General features: G+C 44.0%; 1 protein-coding gene across 1 annotated transcript; it reads right to left on the bottom strand.

Annotated features, from left to right (window-relative positions):
* Positions 1–3,002: 3,002 nt before the first annotated feature.
* LOC311242083 (uncharacterized protein) lies at positions 3,003–19,957 on the bottom strand. The gene is made up of 13 exons (XM_084331034.1): positions 19,512–19,957; positions 18,824–18,919; positions 17,567–17,803; positions 16,232–16,254; positions 15,991–16,118; positions 14,295–14,814; positions 12,145–12,205; positions 9,458–9,931; positions 6,917–7,012; positions 5,935–6,165; positions 5,463–5,485; positions 5,246–5,364; positions 3,003–4,522 (listed from the first exon to the last, which is right to left on the bottom strand). Exons 1-13 carry the CDS (start codon positions 19,926–19,928, stop codon positions 3,978–3,980), a joined length of 2,970 nt encoding a protein of 989 aa, XP_084187160.1. The 5' UTR covers positions 19,929–19,957; the 3' UTR covers positions 3,003–3,977.
* Positions 19,958–20,784: the final 827 nt, after the last annotated feature.

The raw sequence follows: 20,784 nt of genomic DNA, 5'->3' as shown, positions 1-20,784 counted from the left end.
AAAATCGGAGGAAAAAGGAGGGGGAAAAAGATAATAAAAAAAAAACTGTTCACTCTCTCAACCGGTGCCCCGTCGATGCTGAGGGGGCTGTAGTCCCTGACCCCCGACCTCCTAAAGTCCACAATCATCTCCTTTGTTTTGCTGACGTTCAGGGAGAGTCTGTTCTCCTGGCACCATCCCGCCAGGACCTTGACCTCTTCCAGGTAGGCCCTCTCGTCGTTTGCAGAGATCAGGCCCACCACTACTGTGTCGTCAGCAAATTTGATGATTGTGTTGTTGCTCCGCTGAGCCACACAGTCATGTGTGTACAGGGAGTAGAGGAGGGGACTCAGAACACAGCCCTGTGGGGCCCCTATGTTGAGGGTGATGGATGAGGAGGTGCAGTTGCCTGCTCTCACCACCTGGGGTCTGCCCGTCAGGAAGTCCAAGACCCACTGGCAGAGGTCATAGTTCAAGCCCAGGTCCCTGAGCTTGGCTATGAGTTTGGAGGGGACTATGGTATTGAATGCTGAGCTGTAGTCGATGAATAGCATTCTCACATAGTTCCCCTGCCTCTTGTCCAGGTGTGATGCTGCTGTGTGCAGCACATGGGCTATGGCGTCCTCCGTGGACCTGTTGGGGCGGTATGCAAATTGCAGGGGGTCCAGGTTGATGGGGAGGGAGGAACAGATGTAGCCCTTCACTAGCTTCTCAAAGCACTTCATGGCTATGGAGGTTAGAGCTACAGGGCGGTAGTCGTTGAGGCAAGTGGGCGTAGATTTTTTGGGTACAGGGATGATGGTGGACTTCTTCAAACAGGTGGGGATGACAGCCTGTTCTAAGGACAGGTTAAATATGTCAGTGAATACCGGGGCCAGTTGGTCGGCACAGACTTTTAGGACGCGGCCGGGGATGCCGTCCGGTCCTGCTGCCTTCCTGATATTCACTTTCTTAAAGGTCCTCCTCACCTCATGTTCTGTTATTCTGAACACTGAATCTCCATCAGCAGCGCCCCCCCTCCATTGCAGTGGTTTGTAGGCTGGTGTTGTTATTCACCGCCTCAAACCTCGCATAGAAGGTATTGAGATCATTTGCTAAGGAGATGTCACTGTTCAGCTTGAGGGAGCAGGAGTTTGAAAGAGATGCAGAACTTGACTGGGAGCCAGTGGAGGTGGATGAGATGTGCTGCCAGGGCTTGGTGTGAGTGAGAGCCCTGGCAGCTGAGTTCTGTACATACTGGAGCCTGTCCATGGCTTTGCTGGGTACCCCGAACAGGACTCTGTTGCAATAGTCCAACCGGGAGGTGATGAATGAGTGGATCAGGGTCTCAGACACAGAATCTCAGAGTGATGGTCGGAGACGGGAGATGTTTTTGAGGTGATAGAAGGCAGACTTGGTAACAGATTTGATGTGCGAGTGGAATGAAAGTGTGGAGTCGAGGGTGACGCCCAGGTTATGGACTTTGAGAGACGGGGAGATGGAACAGCCGTCCACGTGAAGGAGATCTCCAACCTTCCGGAGCAGTGCCTTGGGGGCCACAACCATGAGCTTGGTCTTTTTGCTGTTTAGTTTTAGTAGTTTGGTTGACATCCAGGTTTTTATGGCGTGGAGGCAGTTGACTAGAGACTGTGGGGGGAGCTGGGAGGATGGTGAGGTGCTGAGATAAAGCATAGTATCATCAGCGTAGCAGTGGAAGTTGAGGCCGTAGTGACGTATGATCTGACCGAGGGGGAGCATGTAAATGGTGAAAAGTAGGGGACCAAGCATGGAGCCTTCCTTGGGGGACACCATGGTTGACTGGAGCCGGGGGGGAGGATGAGCCGTTCCTGCCCAGTTTGCCTCTTCACAATAAATGTTCTGGGAAATGTCTTCGCAATCATAGCTACGATAGACCTATCAGAGGCTCATCCCAGAACTGTTATTGTGACGCCACTGCAGATGCTAGCGGTTAGCTGATAGATGGACAGACAAGTACTAAAGATGTAAAGCGTTTGGCGTTTCTTTGGATAATGAGGGGATTGTACAACTTCAAGGTCTCCCGCTCTAAAAGAGCACCTACGGGAGGCTGCCATTCGAAACTGGCCCCGGTAAATGTCAGAACCCCCCCCCCCCCCCCAGTGTACAGTTTCCTCCCCCTCAAATGTATATATTATTTTAGAAACTCTGTACAGTACTGTATATTTGTATATCTTGTATGTCATAAATGTCTGGATGTAACAGTACTGTATATCTGTGTCATAAATGTTATGATTTGAAAATGGGGGACACTGATGTAAACAAGACGAAACTCTCTCTGGTCTGCATCCCCTTAACAATTGTGTGTATTGGGCGGCTGGGTGGCGCAGCGGTCTAAGCGCTCGTCACCAACACATGAGACACCGGTATCGAATCTGGCTGTCAGCGTTGCCTCCGGCTTGGGCCGGCCGTCATACTGACTCAATTGGCAGAGTCAGCGGGAGGGGAGTCGATGGGTGGTAATCTGGTCGTTGTAAACAGCGACTCCTACAGGTCGGTCAGGGCACCTGCACAGCAAGGACAGGAGATGTCGAGGCCAGGGTAGTGTGAGCCTCCCACACGTTACACCTCGCCAATGAGAGTCCGAGCTGGCAGGTGAAACAAAGTGGCTGGCTGACTCTGCATGTATCGGAGGGGACATGCGATAGATTCTTCAACCCTCCCTACAACTGACCAGTGGGGGCACATGCGAGCAACGATCAAGACAGGGGAGGGGGGAATTGGCACGACTAAATTGGGATGGGAGAAAAACAGAAAAAGGATAAAAAAGTGGATAAAAAAGTGTGTATTGAGCTGTACTGTATTGTACCCATTCTGCAATCTGTTAATAAAGTTTTCAATCAATCAATCAATCAAAGGTGCCACTGCTGCAAGGAAGAAGCATGCGGAAAACGTATGCTCACTCACACACATAGAGTACATAAACACATCAGTTGATATATTATATATAATTTTTTATTTAAAGGACCTATTGTGAAAATGGCCTTTTTCTGTGTTACATTGTTTTTACAGATTTTTACAGAGAACATTTTAAATATGTGTTGTGCATTGTGCCTTTTTTGCAGTTCAACTGTGACAAGAATCTTCCCTCTCGAAATGAGCCATTCAGAATTGCAGCCACAATCACCATAGTTAATAACGTGCATGTGATGATATCTTGATCAAATGCGCACATACAAGAGATGGCATAATTTTCTCCCTAAAGTGGAACCTAAAACATGTTTAACAACACGATTGCTATGGTATGGCTGGATCTTGAGTCATATTTGATCTGCAACATCTAGTCTCAAAGCTGGATGTGAATTTCGTTTGACAGTACAGGCTCACGCACCACTGCTAGATGTACAATAATTATCGTATTTGTAAGATAAAAGCATCTCACTCATTACAGGCACAGAAACTGTTTGAAACAGAGAGGTATAGAGGCTGCTAGTGTAGCCAGTCTCGTATTGCCATCTCTGCGTTGTGTTACAGTTCGACCCCTGTTAAGGGATTGCCCCGAGTGAGTCTCGAACCCCGGTCTCCCGCACCGCGGGCGACATCGCAGACCACTATACCAAGAGGTGAATTAATTTCTTGGTAACGTGTCTGTATGCCTTTTTTAAGGGGCAGTGAGTTTAACTTGCAGTACCGCTAACATCCACAGTCACTTCACAACACTTGAAGTCCATCGTGACTGTGGATATACTTGCGGTACCTCCGTTACACTAGACTGCATAATCTGTTCAAAGACATGTTTAGGGGACGTCAAAGACCTATATTAACTTGTTGAGAAGGACTAAAATATGTCCCCTTTAATACATTTCATCACAGGCAAGTTAGTGTGATAAAGATCAGAAACCATCTCAAAGGATTTGGCAGACAATAACACACTTAACATTACACATGATTTTCATCGCAAATCAAAGCCAATCGAAAAGCAAACACACTGAGAAAACCGCACAGACCGACCGCCATTCCATTCTCAACAATAACCGACGGCTTTATTCACAGACGGCTTTATTCACAGACACCTTGAGCGGTTCGATCTTCAAAGGGCACTTCTGGCACCCGACCCAGAAGTAAGGGAAGACCTGCTCGGTGAGGGTGTGCTTGAAGGTGTAGATGTGCGAGCCGTCGGCCGGGTCGTAGAAGGACACCCTGCCCTTCTCGCAGTCCAACTGCACTCGGATCCTCTGGGGGTTCCTCTTCAGGCTGAGCCGCGTCAGGGGGGACGTACCCGCGAAGTACATGTTGTGGTAGAAGTACACACACAGGTAGCCGTTCTTCAGCACCGACGACAAGTTCTTTTTCCTCTCGACGGACTCCTTGGCCACGCCGACGACCCAGGCCGTGTTCACGCCGACCTCCACGTCCCAGACGTGCGTCCCCGAGGTGAAGCCCCGGTTGCCCATGACGCCGGCATCAGGGTCGAACCTCTCTGGGTTGTTGGGCAACTTACGCTTGTCGTCGCTGTCGCTGACACTCGTGAGGTCGTCGGACAACAGGAGCCAGGGGGCGGCCGTGTTGGGGTCCAGGGTCACAGGCGCTGGAGAGAACGGAGGCCATTATTTAACTGTCTGAACAACGCGGGTCATTGAAAGGTGAAACATCTGTGCATTGATTGGATCACTATTGATTGAATTAATTCATTAACTATTTATTTTTACTAATTGTATGTGTTGAATTCATTTGTGGGTGGGTGAAGAGTTTTACATTGTTATGTTGCCGTTTCATTTATACTGTATGTGTTTAGACATAATAATATAAGGAAAAACTGTTTATCCCAAAAGGTAAATAATAACATTGTATATATATATGGGCTGTCAAAGTTAGCGCAAATGCGTAGTAAAGCTACACATTTTCTTGCCACTAATTATTTTTACGCACATTTACCTTTATTTTTTTTATGTATGAACATTCAGTCATACCAGTTCATATATCAAGAAAAATAAATTTAATTTTGGAGACGACTTCAGGCAACATCTTTGAGTAAATTCTAATTACTGACATGCATTTCTTGTATGTACTGTATGTGTCTGTCCCCCAATATACCCTGACAATGAAAATAACCTCTCACATGGTACCGTGTGAGAGGGGGAGAGAGAGAACTCCAGTTTTACTGTACAAAAGTATATTAGTCAAACATTGTTACTCAGCTGAGCTGATAGAGTTGTGCCCTTCCTGATGACTTCTCGTACAGAACTTGTAAGTCGCTTTGGATAAAAGCGTCAGCTAAATGACTAAATGTAAATGTAGACTGTGTACTTACTGTATTCCACAATGTTATGCATCTTCTCCCATACGGTGAACTTGAGAGAGCCGAGGTACTTGGCCACATCTATGAGTGCCCCGGGAACCAGAGCTGGATCTTCTATTGAACAGTGGGTGCTGCAATTTTTTTTAAATACAATACAAAACAAGTAAGACTCTCAGTTTATCACACTTTGCGTGTGAGAGGAAGGGAAAGGGCATAATAGGTCATTTACCTTGCCATGGTCTTACTGCATTTCTGAAAGACAAAATAATAGTAGATTCAATCATACCGTTAAAAAGAAATGAAGTCTGGCCGCGCCCGTATTTATCAAACTTCTAAGCGTAGGGGTACTGACCCACAGACTGCTCAGGTCACATGACCATATACACTTCACTATGACCTAGATCCAAACAAATGGCTAAGTTTCATATTTATAAATGTAAATTCACTAATAACAAACCTTACTTTTTAATATTTGACAAGGACATTTTACTTCACCCATCATTCACCCCCCCCCCCCCCCCCTGATAAGAGAAACCCAAAGGTAAAACATACACAACAGATCGCTTGGGGGGGAAGGACGACGGGATGGGCCAAGTGCAGAGACTCAATGGCATCGGCGACCCAACTAATTGCGTGTGTGTGTGTTCCTGTGTGTGTGCCGCCCAGCCAGTCCAGTTATTATTATTATATACAAAGCTTACGTGAAGGAGAGAGATGTCCGCTGAAGCCATGTCTTCCTCCAAGGCTCTGATGGAGTCCGAGAGAGACGTCAGACTCCGGTCCACGTCTTCTATCTTCCTCCTCATCGTGCAACTCTTCTCCTCCTGCTCCTCCCTCAGCAGCTCCATCCTCGCCTCCTCCTCAGCCTGAAGGAACTGGTGAAGCTTTTCAAACTCCTCGCACGTCCGCCTCTCCACCACCTGAGCTTGGACCTGAGATGGAGCGTTCGCGGTCACACGGCCCCGATCAGTGATCCATCCAGTCATCAACAAACGGTTAACCCCCACACCACCAAAAAACTTTTTTTTTTGTATCTACTTTTTCTCCCCATTTTCAATTTTTTCTCCCGTCCCCAATTTCGTATCGTCCAATTCTACCCTCCCCTGTCTCGAACGCTGTTAGGCCATGCCTCCCACAAGCCGGCTGCAATGTGGACTAAGCCTTGCATCACGTGTCCCCTCCGGTACTCGATGAGGCAGCCGTCGCATCTTTTCACCTGCACAGCGCGATCTCTCAGCGGCGAGGGTCTGCGTGGGAGGGACATGCCGCCCTCGTCGCTTCCTGATTCTACTGCGCAGGCGCACCAACCGACCTGTAGGAGTCGCTGTCCACAACGTCCGATCCCTGCCCATCAGCTTCCCACCCCCTAAGACTGCCAATTGTATTAGTATGAACGACCAGCCAAGCTGGTAGCAACGCCGAGAGCTGGGCTCGAACCCAGCATCTCCTGCGTTGGTTGCGAGCGCCTTGCCCACTGTGCCACCGAAAAACTTTGAAGTGGTTAAAGAAAGTTCTAAATGCCATATTTTCCATGTACAGCTAAAACTGTGAATTGAACCTGCATTAATGTGGTAAAAAAAACTGATTGAGGCTTTAACACTGTCTGATGGGTCTGTAACAATAAATATGATACTCAGTTTGATTTCAGATCCACGCACCAACAACATCAACAACACCAGAGACCTGAATGTATGCCACGGTCTCCTCGTAGTTCTTCTTCATTTTGTCAAAAGCCTCCCTCTTCTCCCGCAAAGAGCCAAGCGCAGACTTAATCTCCTCCTGTGTAGAGACAAACACTACTGTGAAAGCCTGTTGCCTAGAGACATGCATTAGTCGGTAGTGTGATAGTAAAGGGTTAACCTTCTGTAGTGTGGCAGTGAAAGGGTTAACCTGCTGTTGCGTGGCAGTGAAAGGGTTATTAACCTTCTGTGTATTGTCGCAGTGAAAGGGTTAACCTTTTGGTAGTGCGGCAGTGAAAGGGTTAAAGGTGCTATAACATTTCTATGTAGTAATCATAGAAACGATACATCCACAGATCGTTTAGAAAGATGCCGAATTTTTTCGGGGTCCAAAATGTATGTTGTTGTTTACATGTTGCAGGCATGCATCCCCTCTAGTGATGCACGATATATCTAATTTAATATTTAATATAATTTTCACATCGGTGCATCACTAATCCCCTCCCTACTTCCCATTTCCCCCACATGGAATGCATCCGATAGGACAAATGACATGCTGGTGCTCTAGTAGTCTAGTGCAACATGTAGTGGCTGAATGTTATCTATAGCACCTTTAAGCCAAAAACATTATTAAAAAATAATATATATATATAAAAAGCATTGGAAACAATAATAATAATCATGTAATAATAATCTACATAATCCCCAATCCTTTATTGGCACTCCTCACGTTCTTTTATAGAACTCAATACTCAGTATGAGTCCAGGGTGAAGCTATAGGGAGGTGTAGTGGTTACGTCATTGCCGTTTTTCGTGTTCCACCCTCTGTCCAAACGCAATGTATTTCTCCATTGACCATTTCTAAATCGTCTCGTTTAAAACAAATAAAGCGTTAACATTGGCATGGTGTACCTTTCTGTACTTATTCATCCACAATCTATAGCTCAACATGAAAATATTCGCAATTAAATCATAAAAAAAAAATCGCCAAATTTTATTTCAACCAAAAATGCTTAAAGGTCAACCTCCACGTTGTATTTTTGTTCAATAAACAATGTGGACTAGGCCAACAGTGGCTTTCATGAAGAAGGGGGAAAATAATTATTGAAATTGACCCAGTTTTAGTGTTTTTATCAAACATTTTGTCTGCCCAACACAATCACCACGCACGTGCATATTTTAATCAATGGTTCATAACGTGCGTGTGTAATCGAAATGATCGTCACAACAGGTGCAGGACAACAGGGGGCGCTGAGAGTCACACAGCTAGTGGCAGGCAGAGAGCCTTGCTACCATAGATATATGCTTGCTACTACTAGCCGAATGGAAATGTATCTGTTTCACCTCACTATTGCTCCGTGATTATAGCCATCCATCCATCTCTAAAGCTAACCACTATTTGTAAAAGCCACAACCACGTTACCATATTTGTAATAATGTAAATCATTGTGTCGTTGTACACATATTGTGTTTATAACGTTAGTAGATAACATACCGTAGCTTAGCTTGGTAGCTATTGTGCTAACAACATATCCCGACATCCGGCTCGCTGGCCGGCATGAACGGCCGACCCAAAATGGTTCTCTCCTCTCTGTACACCCCGACCCGTCCCCATGGGTGCCCTGCCGGGGGGCCCATGGACGCGACGGCGGCGGCAGCCGCAGGGCGCCCGAGCCCGCAAAGGCTAGTGTTACACGATAGCTATGAGCTAACTAGCGCTGCGGGCTCCGGCGCCCCGCGGCCGCCGCCGCCGTCGAGTCCACAAGCTCCTCCGCGGGGACGGGGGCACACAAAGAGGAGAGAACCACCCGCAGGGACGGCGGGCTATAGGCTAACGTCAGTGAGTGTAGTGGTCCCGACTGCGTGTAGCAGGGACGGCGGAGATATAGGCTAACTGTGATGCACCGAGTGAGCCACCATTGATCTACTATGACCCGGACGGACATAAGGCATACGTTTCCTGAAGTGACGTCACGGCCGTGCTAGGTGCTAGCGTCTGATAAGCTTTTAGATTCGGCTCATTAATATGCACCTGTTGTCCTGTTGACCTGTTGTGACGTCGGCGTTTGATACGCTTTTTTGATTCGCGCGTGCATGTTATTCGTGCGTGGACCTTTTTAACTCTTTCAGAGTGGCATTTCCGGTGTCAAATGGAAAAAAAGAAATAATGAAATTATATACCAATGATGTAAACTACCCATAATTGATCAGTAGGGTTTAACCTGGAGGTTGGGCTTTAAACAATAATGTTAGTGATAGAAGGGAACTCGTTTTGTGCAAAATGGAAAGCTTTTACATTTCCATGCGGCAGAATTGTTACAATAGCCGATAATCTATTTTCCCAATGATAAATCCCTATACGGGTGGAACAACCAGTGACGTCAGACTACACCTCCCTATACCTGTATCTGTAGTTAATGAGTGACTAGTGAGTAAATTATCCCATAGACCAGACGTACACAAATGCTTGCCCCACCCCCATTACCTAAAAGAAACAGCCAAACCTGCGCTCTACGCAACTTCACCCCGAAACCTACATCTTTACCTTCACGTCCACGATGGCCTCCGCGACAGGGCAGCACTCGTGCTGCTTGTGCCTCTTGGAGGTGTGGCAGACCACGCAGATGGGCTCCCTGTCCTGCAGGCAGAATAGCTTGAGCTTCTCTCCGTGGAGTGGGCACATCTGCCCGGGGTCACAGTACAGTTCAGCTCCCGCCGCCGCCTCCGGACCGTCGCCCTCTTGGACGTAGGCGTCGCACAGGTTCTTCAGGGTGAGACTGGCCACGGGCTCGTCCACGGACAGTGTCCTGCAGAGAGGGCAATCCCGGAGACTTCCCCGCGTGCCCCAGTACTGCCGCAGACATGCCGCGCAGAAACTGTGGCTGCACTTGAGGACCACTGGGTCTTTGAAGACCTCACAGCAGATCGGACAGGAAAGGTCCACTTCTTGGACCGAGAGTCTGCCAGCCATTCTGGCCACACACACACCCACCCACACGCACTGGGCTAGTCTTTTCCTCTGAAATGGAAAGTAGGGCAAAGGTCAAAGTGCTGTTGGCATGTAAAGAGCACTGTGATATTACAGTAGCACTTGACTTAGTTTGAAACTATTGCGATTTCAAATGCAAATGCGGCTATTCGCAATGCCAAATCATGTTCAACCCAGATTCGGCTAAAGCAAGGGACTAAACACGTTTCGCAATTATGCCACAATAATGTGGAACGCCCTACCCACAGCCGTAAAAGAACGTGAATCACTACCCACCTTCAAAACGGCCCCCAAAGAGCACACGGGAGGCTGCAATTCTAATCTGGCCCACGTAAAATATCTTGTATGTCATAAATGTAACAGTACTTACTGTATGTCATAAATGTAACAGTACTGTATGTCTGTATGTCATAATTGTCATGATATATATATATATATATATCTGTATGTTGTGTATGTCATAAATGTCTAGATGTAGCAGTAGTGTCTACCTGTATGTTGTGTATGTCATAAATGTCTAGATGTAGCAGTAGTGTCTACCTGTATGTTGTGTATGTCATAAACTACTTGAAAATGGGGGACCCTGATGTAAACAAGACGAAAGTCTTTCTCTGGTCTGCATCCCCTTGACAATTGTTTGTATTGAGCAGTACTGTATTGTACCCATTCTGCAATCTGTTAATAAAATGTTCTATAAATCAATCGATCAAATCCTTTATTAATTGAACACGTTGCCATAGTCGCTTACCTATAACGCAAAGCACAGCCAGAGCAAGTGAGGCTACAGTGGGAAACGTTGTGATTATTACGCGTTATTTCTTTCCGTAGCCGCATTTTGCGGAGACGCTCTCTGATTGGCCACTGACATGTGCGCCCAATCGCGTGACGAGCTGTGTCTTTGCCCATTTCCGGGTCTAACAGCCTGCAAACCTGCTGCAAACTACCTAACGCCTAGTTTATCACTGGTTAAGCTTAGGCGACTCTTTCGAAGTTGGTTAAGGTTAGAGTTTGGAATCAGGGCTGGTGTTCTATCGCCCTGCTCTAAGACAAACTCTAACCTTAACCAACTTCGAAAGAGTGCCTAAGCTTAACCGGTGTATAAACAGGCGTCACACGATTGGGCGCACATGTCACATGAAGTGGCCAATCAGAGAGCGTCTCCGCAAAATGCGGCTATGGAAGAAAATAACGCGATTAGCAGCGATCTCTTTCCTGCTTCCTGTTTTGCGCGTCATCATCCAAATAAGGTGGAGCCAGTGAGGCCAGTTTTAATCCTTTTAACAGGAGCCCACTCCCACCTCTAAACTGCTGTCTGGTTTGCACAATCCGTATTACAACACTTGGATGTCGGACCTCTTCACGGAGCCTCGCGGTTTGATTTGATTTTTATTTGTCTCGAACACAGAAACATAAAACAAGTTTAAAAAAACTAAAAGGTAAATAGTCAAAGACTATTTCCATACAATATAAGTGTTCGAGAAGGAACAGGGGGAAGTAAAACAACTTATCAAGCCCTGCCCCTTCCTTACAATATTTGACATTATAATTTAATACTAAATAAAAATAATATAACGAATAATGAAAAATAAAACAAAAGTACAGTTTTTTTATATAGATAGAATATGATTGGACAAAGGGAATTTAGGGGCGGGGTTTTGCGAAAGGTCAAATTGGACTCCTAGAAAAACCTACAGGTCGTCTCAGGCAGTGGTGCATCCACATGAGTTGATATTATTTTTAATGTAGGATCAGTTGTTCTGTAATATAAATTCAGAGCATGAAGAGATAGACGACGTTTGTGTTTTTCTAAATAAAATGAAACAACTTTATTGGGTCGTGACCGTCTTTGTCATCATGACAAAACAAATCAGCAAAATGCTTATTTTGAGTAAATTAAGTACACCTCAGTAACTTACAACATTCAGTAACTCTATCAAAACGTAATTACCCTTTGTGCGTCCAAAAGCATTTGTATTTATACATGAAAGGTTATTATATAATTTGTAAGCTAATAATTCATGTTTATTCATTACATTTTGGTTTGAACGATTGTCAATATTTTTAAGAGCTTGTGGTACTTTTCTTACAAAGAACAATTTTTTTTCCTAGCAAGAAAATCATGCACATAATAGAACTTTGTTTTTCTATATATAATGCTTGTTTAGAAATAAAGAACATACATGAACTTCAATTCAGTCGTACTTCAGCTCACAAAACACACAGCGTGTTATGTCCATTATGACTTGGAAGCCAAAGTCTAGCATAGAAGGTCTCTGAGTGAATGTGGTCTTGACTCTGTGGAGGCTGTAGGGTCATTGTGTCAGACACAGTAGAAGTAGAGTACCAGGGGTGACAGCGGCTCAGGAGGTAGAGCGGCCGTCTGGTAGTCGTAAGGTTCCCGCTCCTCCCGGGCAGTCCTTGACACTTAACCCTTAATTGCTCCCAATGAGCAGGTTGGCACCTTGCATGGTTGCCTCCACCATCGGTGCGTGAATATGAGGAACAAAATTGTAAAGCGCTTTGGATAAAAGCGCTATATAAATGCACTATTTACCTAACCTGTGATCCACATACACGCCTATTCTGGACTGGGGGCCCCCCAATAGTCAAGTTTGAATGTTATTGTGCCTGACCAGGTATCTGCAACGACCTGATCACAATCCACTGTAGTCCCCATTCTGTGGAGTAGGGTAAAACTGCAGTGCCACAGCCCCATACATAGGAGGGGCCTGTACTGCGCATGCGAGAAACAAAGTAACATATAATATAGGACACTAGAAACATATGGAAAATAGGACCTAATGTCCAAAATATTTTTGTCTTAAACTGAATATCAATTGGATTAGGAGTAACCAAATAAAGCATTCAATGCAACCAATTGTCTATAGACTAGAATTTTTATCTTAAACTGAATATCAATTGGATTACCAGCCCTGACTGTTACTCTAAGCTTAACCTCTTCTGGACGAGGGCCTAAACTTAACCCTTAGACTAGAGTAGAATTACTTTACTTTGTTTCTCGCATGCACAGTACAGGCCCCTCCTATGTATGGGGCTGCGGCACTGCAGTTTTATGCTATTGGTTCTGTGGGGACTGCTATGCAAACCCACCTCCCCGTAATAGCGTCCAATCGTCAGACCATCAACTGGACTCATACTTTCATACTATTACTTAGTAGAATCTTGAATGGAGTCCCTTTTACTAGAGTGCTATTCTATCAGGGTATTTCTACTTTGACGCAATAACTTCCTTCCTTTGTCCATCTCCGAGAACCACAAAGACAATTTAACAGGATTTTTGGTAGCATTTAATTTTTATTATTAGATACAGTAATACACAATGGAGTGACTGTAGGGATGAAAGAGATGACAATGGTTGTGAAATGAAACAACAGTGATGATATGCCCATGGTCTACTCAGCAGTCAGTATTCCCCATATTATTTAAAAGTAAAATGTCCCACATTGGTTCTAATGCAAATTGAATTAAAAACGACATGGTATTGTTAGTAATCAGTACAGGTCATTATTTAAATTTAAAACAATCCGTGTACTCGATGTTCTCTATTAAACAGTAATGAATCCCTTATCAAAGGTCACATTTGAATCGATGTGAAATAAGCCTATAAATCATAAACCATTAGACAAGTGGCTAGTGTAATACACCGACAACATTTGTATTTATTTAAATATTCATTTCATAGTTTGGCATGTTCAGGTATTATTCTCTTGGCCTTTATTTGTGGCATCCAACAGGATTTTATATTCAGGCAGAGCTCCATCTTGTGACTATCGACAGCAAAACGTTAAAAAGGGTCATTTGTATGGATTTAGATATACTTCTTACCATTTGACCAGGATTTAAACTAAATCTTCAGATGAATAAATCTAAACAAGCCATTCAGAATTATTGCCCTCCGATGCCACAAGTTGAACATAAGCAATAAATGAGCGTTTAGCTGTGCCGTGTGCAGTAAACCCTGCCTACCTAATGTGCCGCCCAGTTCGTAAAGATTTTTTACTCTGATGTGGCGGGAAGAGAATTATTTATAAAAAGGTTTGGAGTCTTCAATACAAGAGAAGAAAGTGGTGCAGGAAAATAATTCAAATGAGTTTATTTGAAAAGAAAAAACAGAACTTAAGAATGTTCCACAGATTCAAGGAAGTAGTAAATAATTGTTGAAAAGATACATGATTCGTCTTTTTCTAATTTCCTTTTCAAGTCTCCCATTACGTGTAGGACTACAGATTGCATTAAATCAGTTGTGTTAAGCGTAAAACACCACGAGGAAATTCTCGCTTCGGTTTTATTATCAAAGGCTTCGACAGTATATAGAGTGCAAGCGCTTGGCATCATCATTCTACAGCGAAGCCATTGGCATCAGGCCACTAACGGGAGGAACTTGGGTATCTGACAGAGACGCAGCGGGCAGGTGAGGCTGCCACAGCTGAAGTAGGGGTACACTTTCTCCATGAACTCATCCTTAAACGTGTACAGCTCTTTCTTATTGGTCAGGTCAAAGAACTTCACCTCGCCCACGTCGCAGTCGAGCAGTATTCTTATCATGCTCGGGCTCTCGTCTACCTTCAGCTCGAGCCGGGACTTCACGCCTGCCCTGTACTTCCCGCTAACGTATCGGATGCTCCAGACCCCGCTCTTGCCGTCCATCTTGAACAGCTTCTTGCGGTTGATGGATTCCCTGACCACGCCTAAGGTCCAGTTGTCCCCGTCGCCCACGTCCACGTCCCAGTAGTGGCTGCCCTGGCTGTAGCCCTCGGCGCCCAGCACACCCACGTGAAACCGCTCTGGGTTGTTGGGGACGTCCCGCTTGTCCTCGCAGTATGTCGCGCAGGTGAGGTCGTCGGTGACGAGGAGCTTGTTGCACGCCGTGTTCGGGTCCATGTTCACCGAAGCTGTATATGGAAAAGAAAAATAAACGTTGTTTTCAGAACGCAGTTCTTGTGTAGTGCAGACTGCTGCACAGAGCGTTGCATTTGCTTCAGTTAGTACAGTTTTGAGAGAGATATTGTTTACATTTGCAGATCCTGCTACTATAATGTAATCCTTTGGATTAGAGTTAATCTCTTTTTATCACAAATTCTAAGATTTTTTATAATATAAACTCAAAACTGAAGCCTAGCAGATGCTTCTTTGACTAGTAAATATTAGTGCTGTCAGGCGATTAAAAAAAAAGTATCTAATTAATTACAGGATTTGTAATTATTAATTAATCTAATAGCATAACCATTTTAGGTCTGGTCAATTTTAGCATGGTGTTATTCACAGTCAAAGATTAAACATTTTTTAATTGATATTCTCATTTGGGTCATTACAATTTACTCAAGCCTAGTAACAGACACAATATTTCTGACACTGGGAATACATTCCCTGAGATCCATAGATGTCCCTAGAATCAGATACCAAGAACATGCAAATGGACCATTAAAAAAATATATATATATATAATAATATTATATATTTTTTCAATACATTTTGCGTTAATTTTCATAACGCGATAATTTGCTGTGTAATTCATTAATCTAATTAACGCGATAAACGGACAGCCCTAGTAAATATATTTGTAAGCAAAACCTCTGGGCCTGCGTTTCTAAAACAGCAAGTGTAAAATGGTAACTTTTCACTGTCCCAGAGACCCAGCTCTTAGTTTATTGTAATTTTCATAAGAGTTGAAAACGTATCCCCCAAAAACTACACACTGCACCTTTAAAAATGTCAATCTATGCACACAAAAGATTCAAGGAGTACCTAAAACATTGCAGACCCCTTAAACATGTCAGGGGTTAAACACCTTAATCAGTAATGTCAGGGTAAATTAGGGAGTTTAAAAGGAAGGGGTTGCAATTCGTTTTTAAGGGTACAATTTTATCCATGCTCAATTTCCTTTTTTAATTCACCCTAATTTTTATTGAATGACGTTTATTAAGGTGCAAAATTAAGGGACTTAATTACCTTTTAACCATTTACCATGCATCTAGTTTAAGGCTCATTTACACGTGTATTTTGCTGCTGCTTACACTTGTATTTTGTTGCGTTTCATGTGCAATGACAATAAAGTGAATCCAACTTACTGTAGTCGACATTTTGAAGCATCTTCTTTCCGATTTTGTACTTTAAGGATCCGATGTGTTTCGCCACGTCAATAAATGCCCCAGAGACTAGCTGAGCATCTGCTGGCTCCCAGGGTATGGACTCCGCCCTGAGGTGAAGAAATAATTAATATTAATGCATATTAATGAACATATTAATGCCCCCCCCACCCACCCATCAAAGAACATGGCGAAAGGATTCAGATAAGGAATTGACACTCACCTGTCACAGACGGCTTTGTAATTCTAGAAGAAATTATAATATTTGCGTTAGTGGGTAAAGAATTTACAGGATTAATAGATTAGAATTACCTCCTGGAATGTAGCCAATAGGTTGGCATCTTTAGTTTATGGGATCGAAATGTCGATCCCTCAATAAACACACAATGGGAGCAAGTTTAAGTGTGGACTCTTAAAAGGAACATGCCAACAGTTTTGGAAATGCACTTGGTCTTCTCCAGAGTCAGACAAGAAGATAAATACAAATTTCCTCTCTGTGCGTTCAGTAGAAAGCTATCCGGCTGCAAGCTAGCCTAGCTTAGCACAAATTAATGGAAGCAGATACGGATCAGCTAAAACACCTCTTCCGGAGTTTGCTTCCACTCATTCGGAGAATTCATTAAATTACCGTATCGTCCCGACTCTGGAGAAGACGGTAAAGCACATTTCCTATAATGTCGGCGTGTTCCTTTAACCCTTTCACTGCCACACGACAGAAGGTTAACCCTTTACTATCACACAACCGACGGTCGCTGTCATGTGGCAGTGAGAGGGTTAACCTGTGTATTGTTGCAGTGAAAGGGTTAACCGTTTGGTAGTGCGGCGGTGAAAGGGTTAAGTGCGCAGACTCCTAATGTTGTTGCTGATGCTGCTCCCGTCCTGCACCTGATGAGTGGACGTGCGTTGCTCTACTTTTTTTTCTTCCCTCATGCATTTCATGGCCATGAAAGGCCTCCTCCTCACAAACACCCGGTCCCGTGACCACATCACTCCCGTCCTCCACTGGCTCCCGATCAAGGAACGCATAAACTTCAAAATACTACTCCTCACCACCTTCAAAGCCCTCCATAGCCTTCCCCCCGCCCCCCTACCTGACTGACCTGCTTCTCCCTTACCGCCCCACCCGTTCCCTCCGGTCCTCTTCCACTGCTTCCCTCACTGTCCCGTCATCAAACTCAAAAGTTTTGGTGACCAGGCATTTTCACGAGCTGCACCCCGACTTTAGAACACCCTCCCTCAGACTGTCAGAGACTCTCCCCCTCACTCTCCAAAACCTACCTGTTCTCCCAAGCATACAACCTTCCCTACCCATAACCACCCTCCTCCAACCTACCACCTCCCCTCCCCTACTTTCTCTCCGTCTCCTCTCGGTTTTCCTTACTTCCCTGATTGTTCCCCTACTGGACTTTGTATTTGTTACCCGTGGTTTTATGTCTTGCGTATTCATACTGTTGCTTATTCCCTGTGATTCTTTGTTTCTCTGTTCATTTGTTTTTCTTATTGTCAGCGTCTTTGGGTTCTTGAAAAGCACTATATAAATAAAATGTATTATTATTACCTGGAGAAAGGGGATGTCTTCCATGTCCACCTCCGTTTCAGTCTTCATTTCATGAAAGGTTTCGGAGAGGGCCGATATCCTCCTGGTGAAAAACTCGATTTTCTCATCCATGACTCGACACTTCCGCTCCTCTTCCTCCTTCAGTTCAAGTATCCTGGTGGCCTCTTCCTCTTCAAGGAACTGGCGAAGTTCCTTAAAAACATCCTTGATCCACTCCTCTGCATGTTGTGCCTGGCCCTTTGTGGATAATGCAATCAGTTATTTGCAGAAATGGGCATGGGGAAATCGATGTTGCTTAAAAAAAGGGACACTTCACCACTTGAAATGATAGCAATACCTTGTCTTATAGGGACCACTACCTTAGGATTTAATTGAGCTGTAATTAACACAACACAAGGATTCAATGTCCCCAATGACATCGCTGGTGGCCAAATTCAAACTAATTTACTCTCAATAACAGTCCAACTAAATCAATGTGTGCAAAACTGGGCAGTGTTTTTGGATGCGTGTGAGATTATGTGCAAAATAAACCAGCCTTGTTTTTTGGTGAAGTGACCCTTCATATTGGATACCCAGCTCCTGCTACTTAGCCACAGAACACGTTTATTATTTTCAGGGGTATCGCAGAGTATTTAAATGTTTTCCTACAGACCTGCCCATCAGTTCAAGTTGACGTTCATTCAAAAGACATCAGCCAATCACCATCTTACCTTTCATCCTCCAAGTTTAAACTGCGTGTCGGACAGCTCTCTTGACATCATACTTGTGAAATGTGGAATAAAGGGGGCTCTGTTCGGTTAAAAAATAACCCAGTGTACAGTGTAGTCTATAACGGCAAATTTGAAGACAAGACCAGGAAGTAAACAGCTGCAGCACAAAGTAAAGGATTCAACGTAGACGGTTTTATGTCACTTCGTCCGTCCGTCCGCGCCCCCCCCCCCCAAGAACGGTGAAGGATGTTCAAATACTTTTTAACGTGGCCAGTCACAGTACTTTACATTAGTTTCTTGGCCAACCAAGGAGGAGGATCTAGGTATCATATCAAGTATGAAGCACAGCATGGTGCTGAGAAAGGACTCCACCCTTCCACGAAACGGGGTGTTCAGAATTCCCCATGTAACCTTTTCGGCATGGAATGCAAATCAAAGTTGATGAAATCGCCGTCTACAGTAGGTGCCAAGAGAGACTAATTGGATAGATACAGACAACAGAAAAGCAGACGCAACACATTCGACGGGGATACGGTAGTGTCCATACCTTCATATGGTCTCTCCAACTTTGACAGTCCCTGTTGGCCGACTTCATATGATCCAACTTGCTTTTCAGGTTCGAAACCACACACTCAATTTCAACCTAGACGTGCATTCGAAATTATTGTCAGTGTTATTAGTCATTATTCATTTTAGTTTCATGTTTAGTTTTATTTGTCACATTTATAAAAAGGTAGGCCTACACATGTAGGCTACATTAAGTGAAAAGCTTGGTTCTGTATGAGCCCCCTGAGATTATGCGTCATACTATAAAACGAATAAAGGCCAAACACTATACAAAATATACAACTAACGCACAACCTAAAGTACAAAAAGCAAAAACGCTATGTCATATAGTAGTCATAATTTAAGTAGGATTCCCTTACAAAAAAAAAGTCATGGTACCAGTGTTGGCCACTGCCATGATGATGATGATGGCAATTATTTAATCATTTCTGGAAACACCATGATACCTTTTCACAGGGGTTTGAGGTACACTACACACCAGCAATTCCATGATTGATTGATTGATTGATTGATTGAAAATTGCATTAACAGATTGCAGAATGGGTACAATACAGTACGGCTCAATACACACAATTGTTAAGGGGATGCAGACCAGAGAAAGACTTTAGTCTTGTTTACATCAGGGCCCCCCATGTTCAATTTATGAACGGTGACCATCATCAACTTACTTTGAGTTGAGCCACCGCCTCCTCCGTCGGGTAGCACTCATGGCCCCTGTGTTTTTTCGACGTGTGGCAGACCACACAGATGGGCTCCTTGTCGTTCATGCAGAACAGTTTGAGTGTCTCGCCGTGTTGCTGGCACACGTCCCTCTTGGTGACCGTCGTTTCGTGTTGCCTCGACAGCAGCAGCGACTCGCAGAGGTTCTTGAAGGCGAGACTCAGCCGCGGCTCGTCCACGCAGCACGCCTTGCTGCACACGGGGCACCTGACGGCGTCCTGCGGGTTGCCCTCCTCCTCCCAGGTCCGCTGGAGGCAGCCCTGGCAGAAGCTGTGGCTGCACTGCAGCACGACAGGGTTCCTGAAGATTTCAGAGCATATTGGGCAAGAGAGGTGCTCCTCCAAGAGAGGGATGATGCCGGCCATCTTTTCTGATGCTATGCTATCCTTCTTCCTTGAAAATGGCGGCTCTGAACTTTGACCGTTTTTTTTATAAGGAAGGAATTAAGCTCCTCCCCGCGTGATACTCTCCGAGTATCAAAGATACTAAAAGGTATATATATATATTTTTAAACATTTTTTTTTACATTACATTTGAAAGGTTTCTGCTCTTGTACTCTATACGTGTTGCAGAACACATACATGTTTGCGTTATTATCTTTATGAACGCTCGAAGGGCGAGGCTGGGCGCGTGATCTGGAGCATCTTTCTCGTGAAATGAAAGAAATCGTCGTCGCAGTAACCAATGGAAGGCACTAGATGGCAGTAGTACACATTTTATGACGAAACTCAGCGTTAGCCTCTCTGAACTCTTCTTCGCCCCTCCGGAAGTATTTTCTGCGGCAGAGACAGGAATATTTTTAATTGTAATAATATTACAATTCACAGCTGTTTTTTTTGTTTTGTTTTTATAAATACAGGCATAAGCGAGCATAAAAAAGATAGAGAGGTAGCCATTTTTTAAAATCTTTTTAATAATAATAATAATAATAATAATAATAATAATAATAATAATAATAATAATAATAATAATAATAAATAATAATAATAATAATAATAATAATAATAATAATAATAATAATAATAATAATAATAATAATAATAAAAACCTTTATTAACAAAATCTGACTATTATAATAAGACATTGGTTACATATACATATTTCAGACTGAGCTATTACACAAAAAATGAAGAGCAAAGAAGGAACAAATTAATTAATTAAAATGTCAGAGTAACGATTTACAAAATGATTTACAATATTGTAATTGACATTACTATTTAT

The sequence above is a fragment of the Notolepis coatsorum genome, assembly GCF_963971535.1.
Source record: "Notolepis coatsorum genome assembly, chromosome: 15".
Taxonomy (NCBI): domain Eukaryota; kingdom Metazoa; phylum Chordata; class Actinopteri; order Aulopiformes; family Paralepididae; genus Notolepis; species Notolepis coatsorum.
This window is presented reverse-complemented; position numbering and strand designations above follow the sequence as displayed.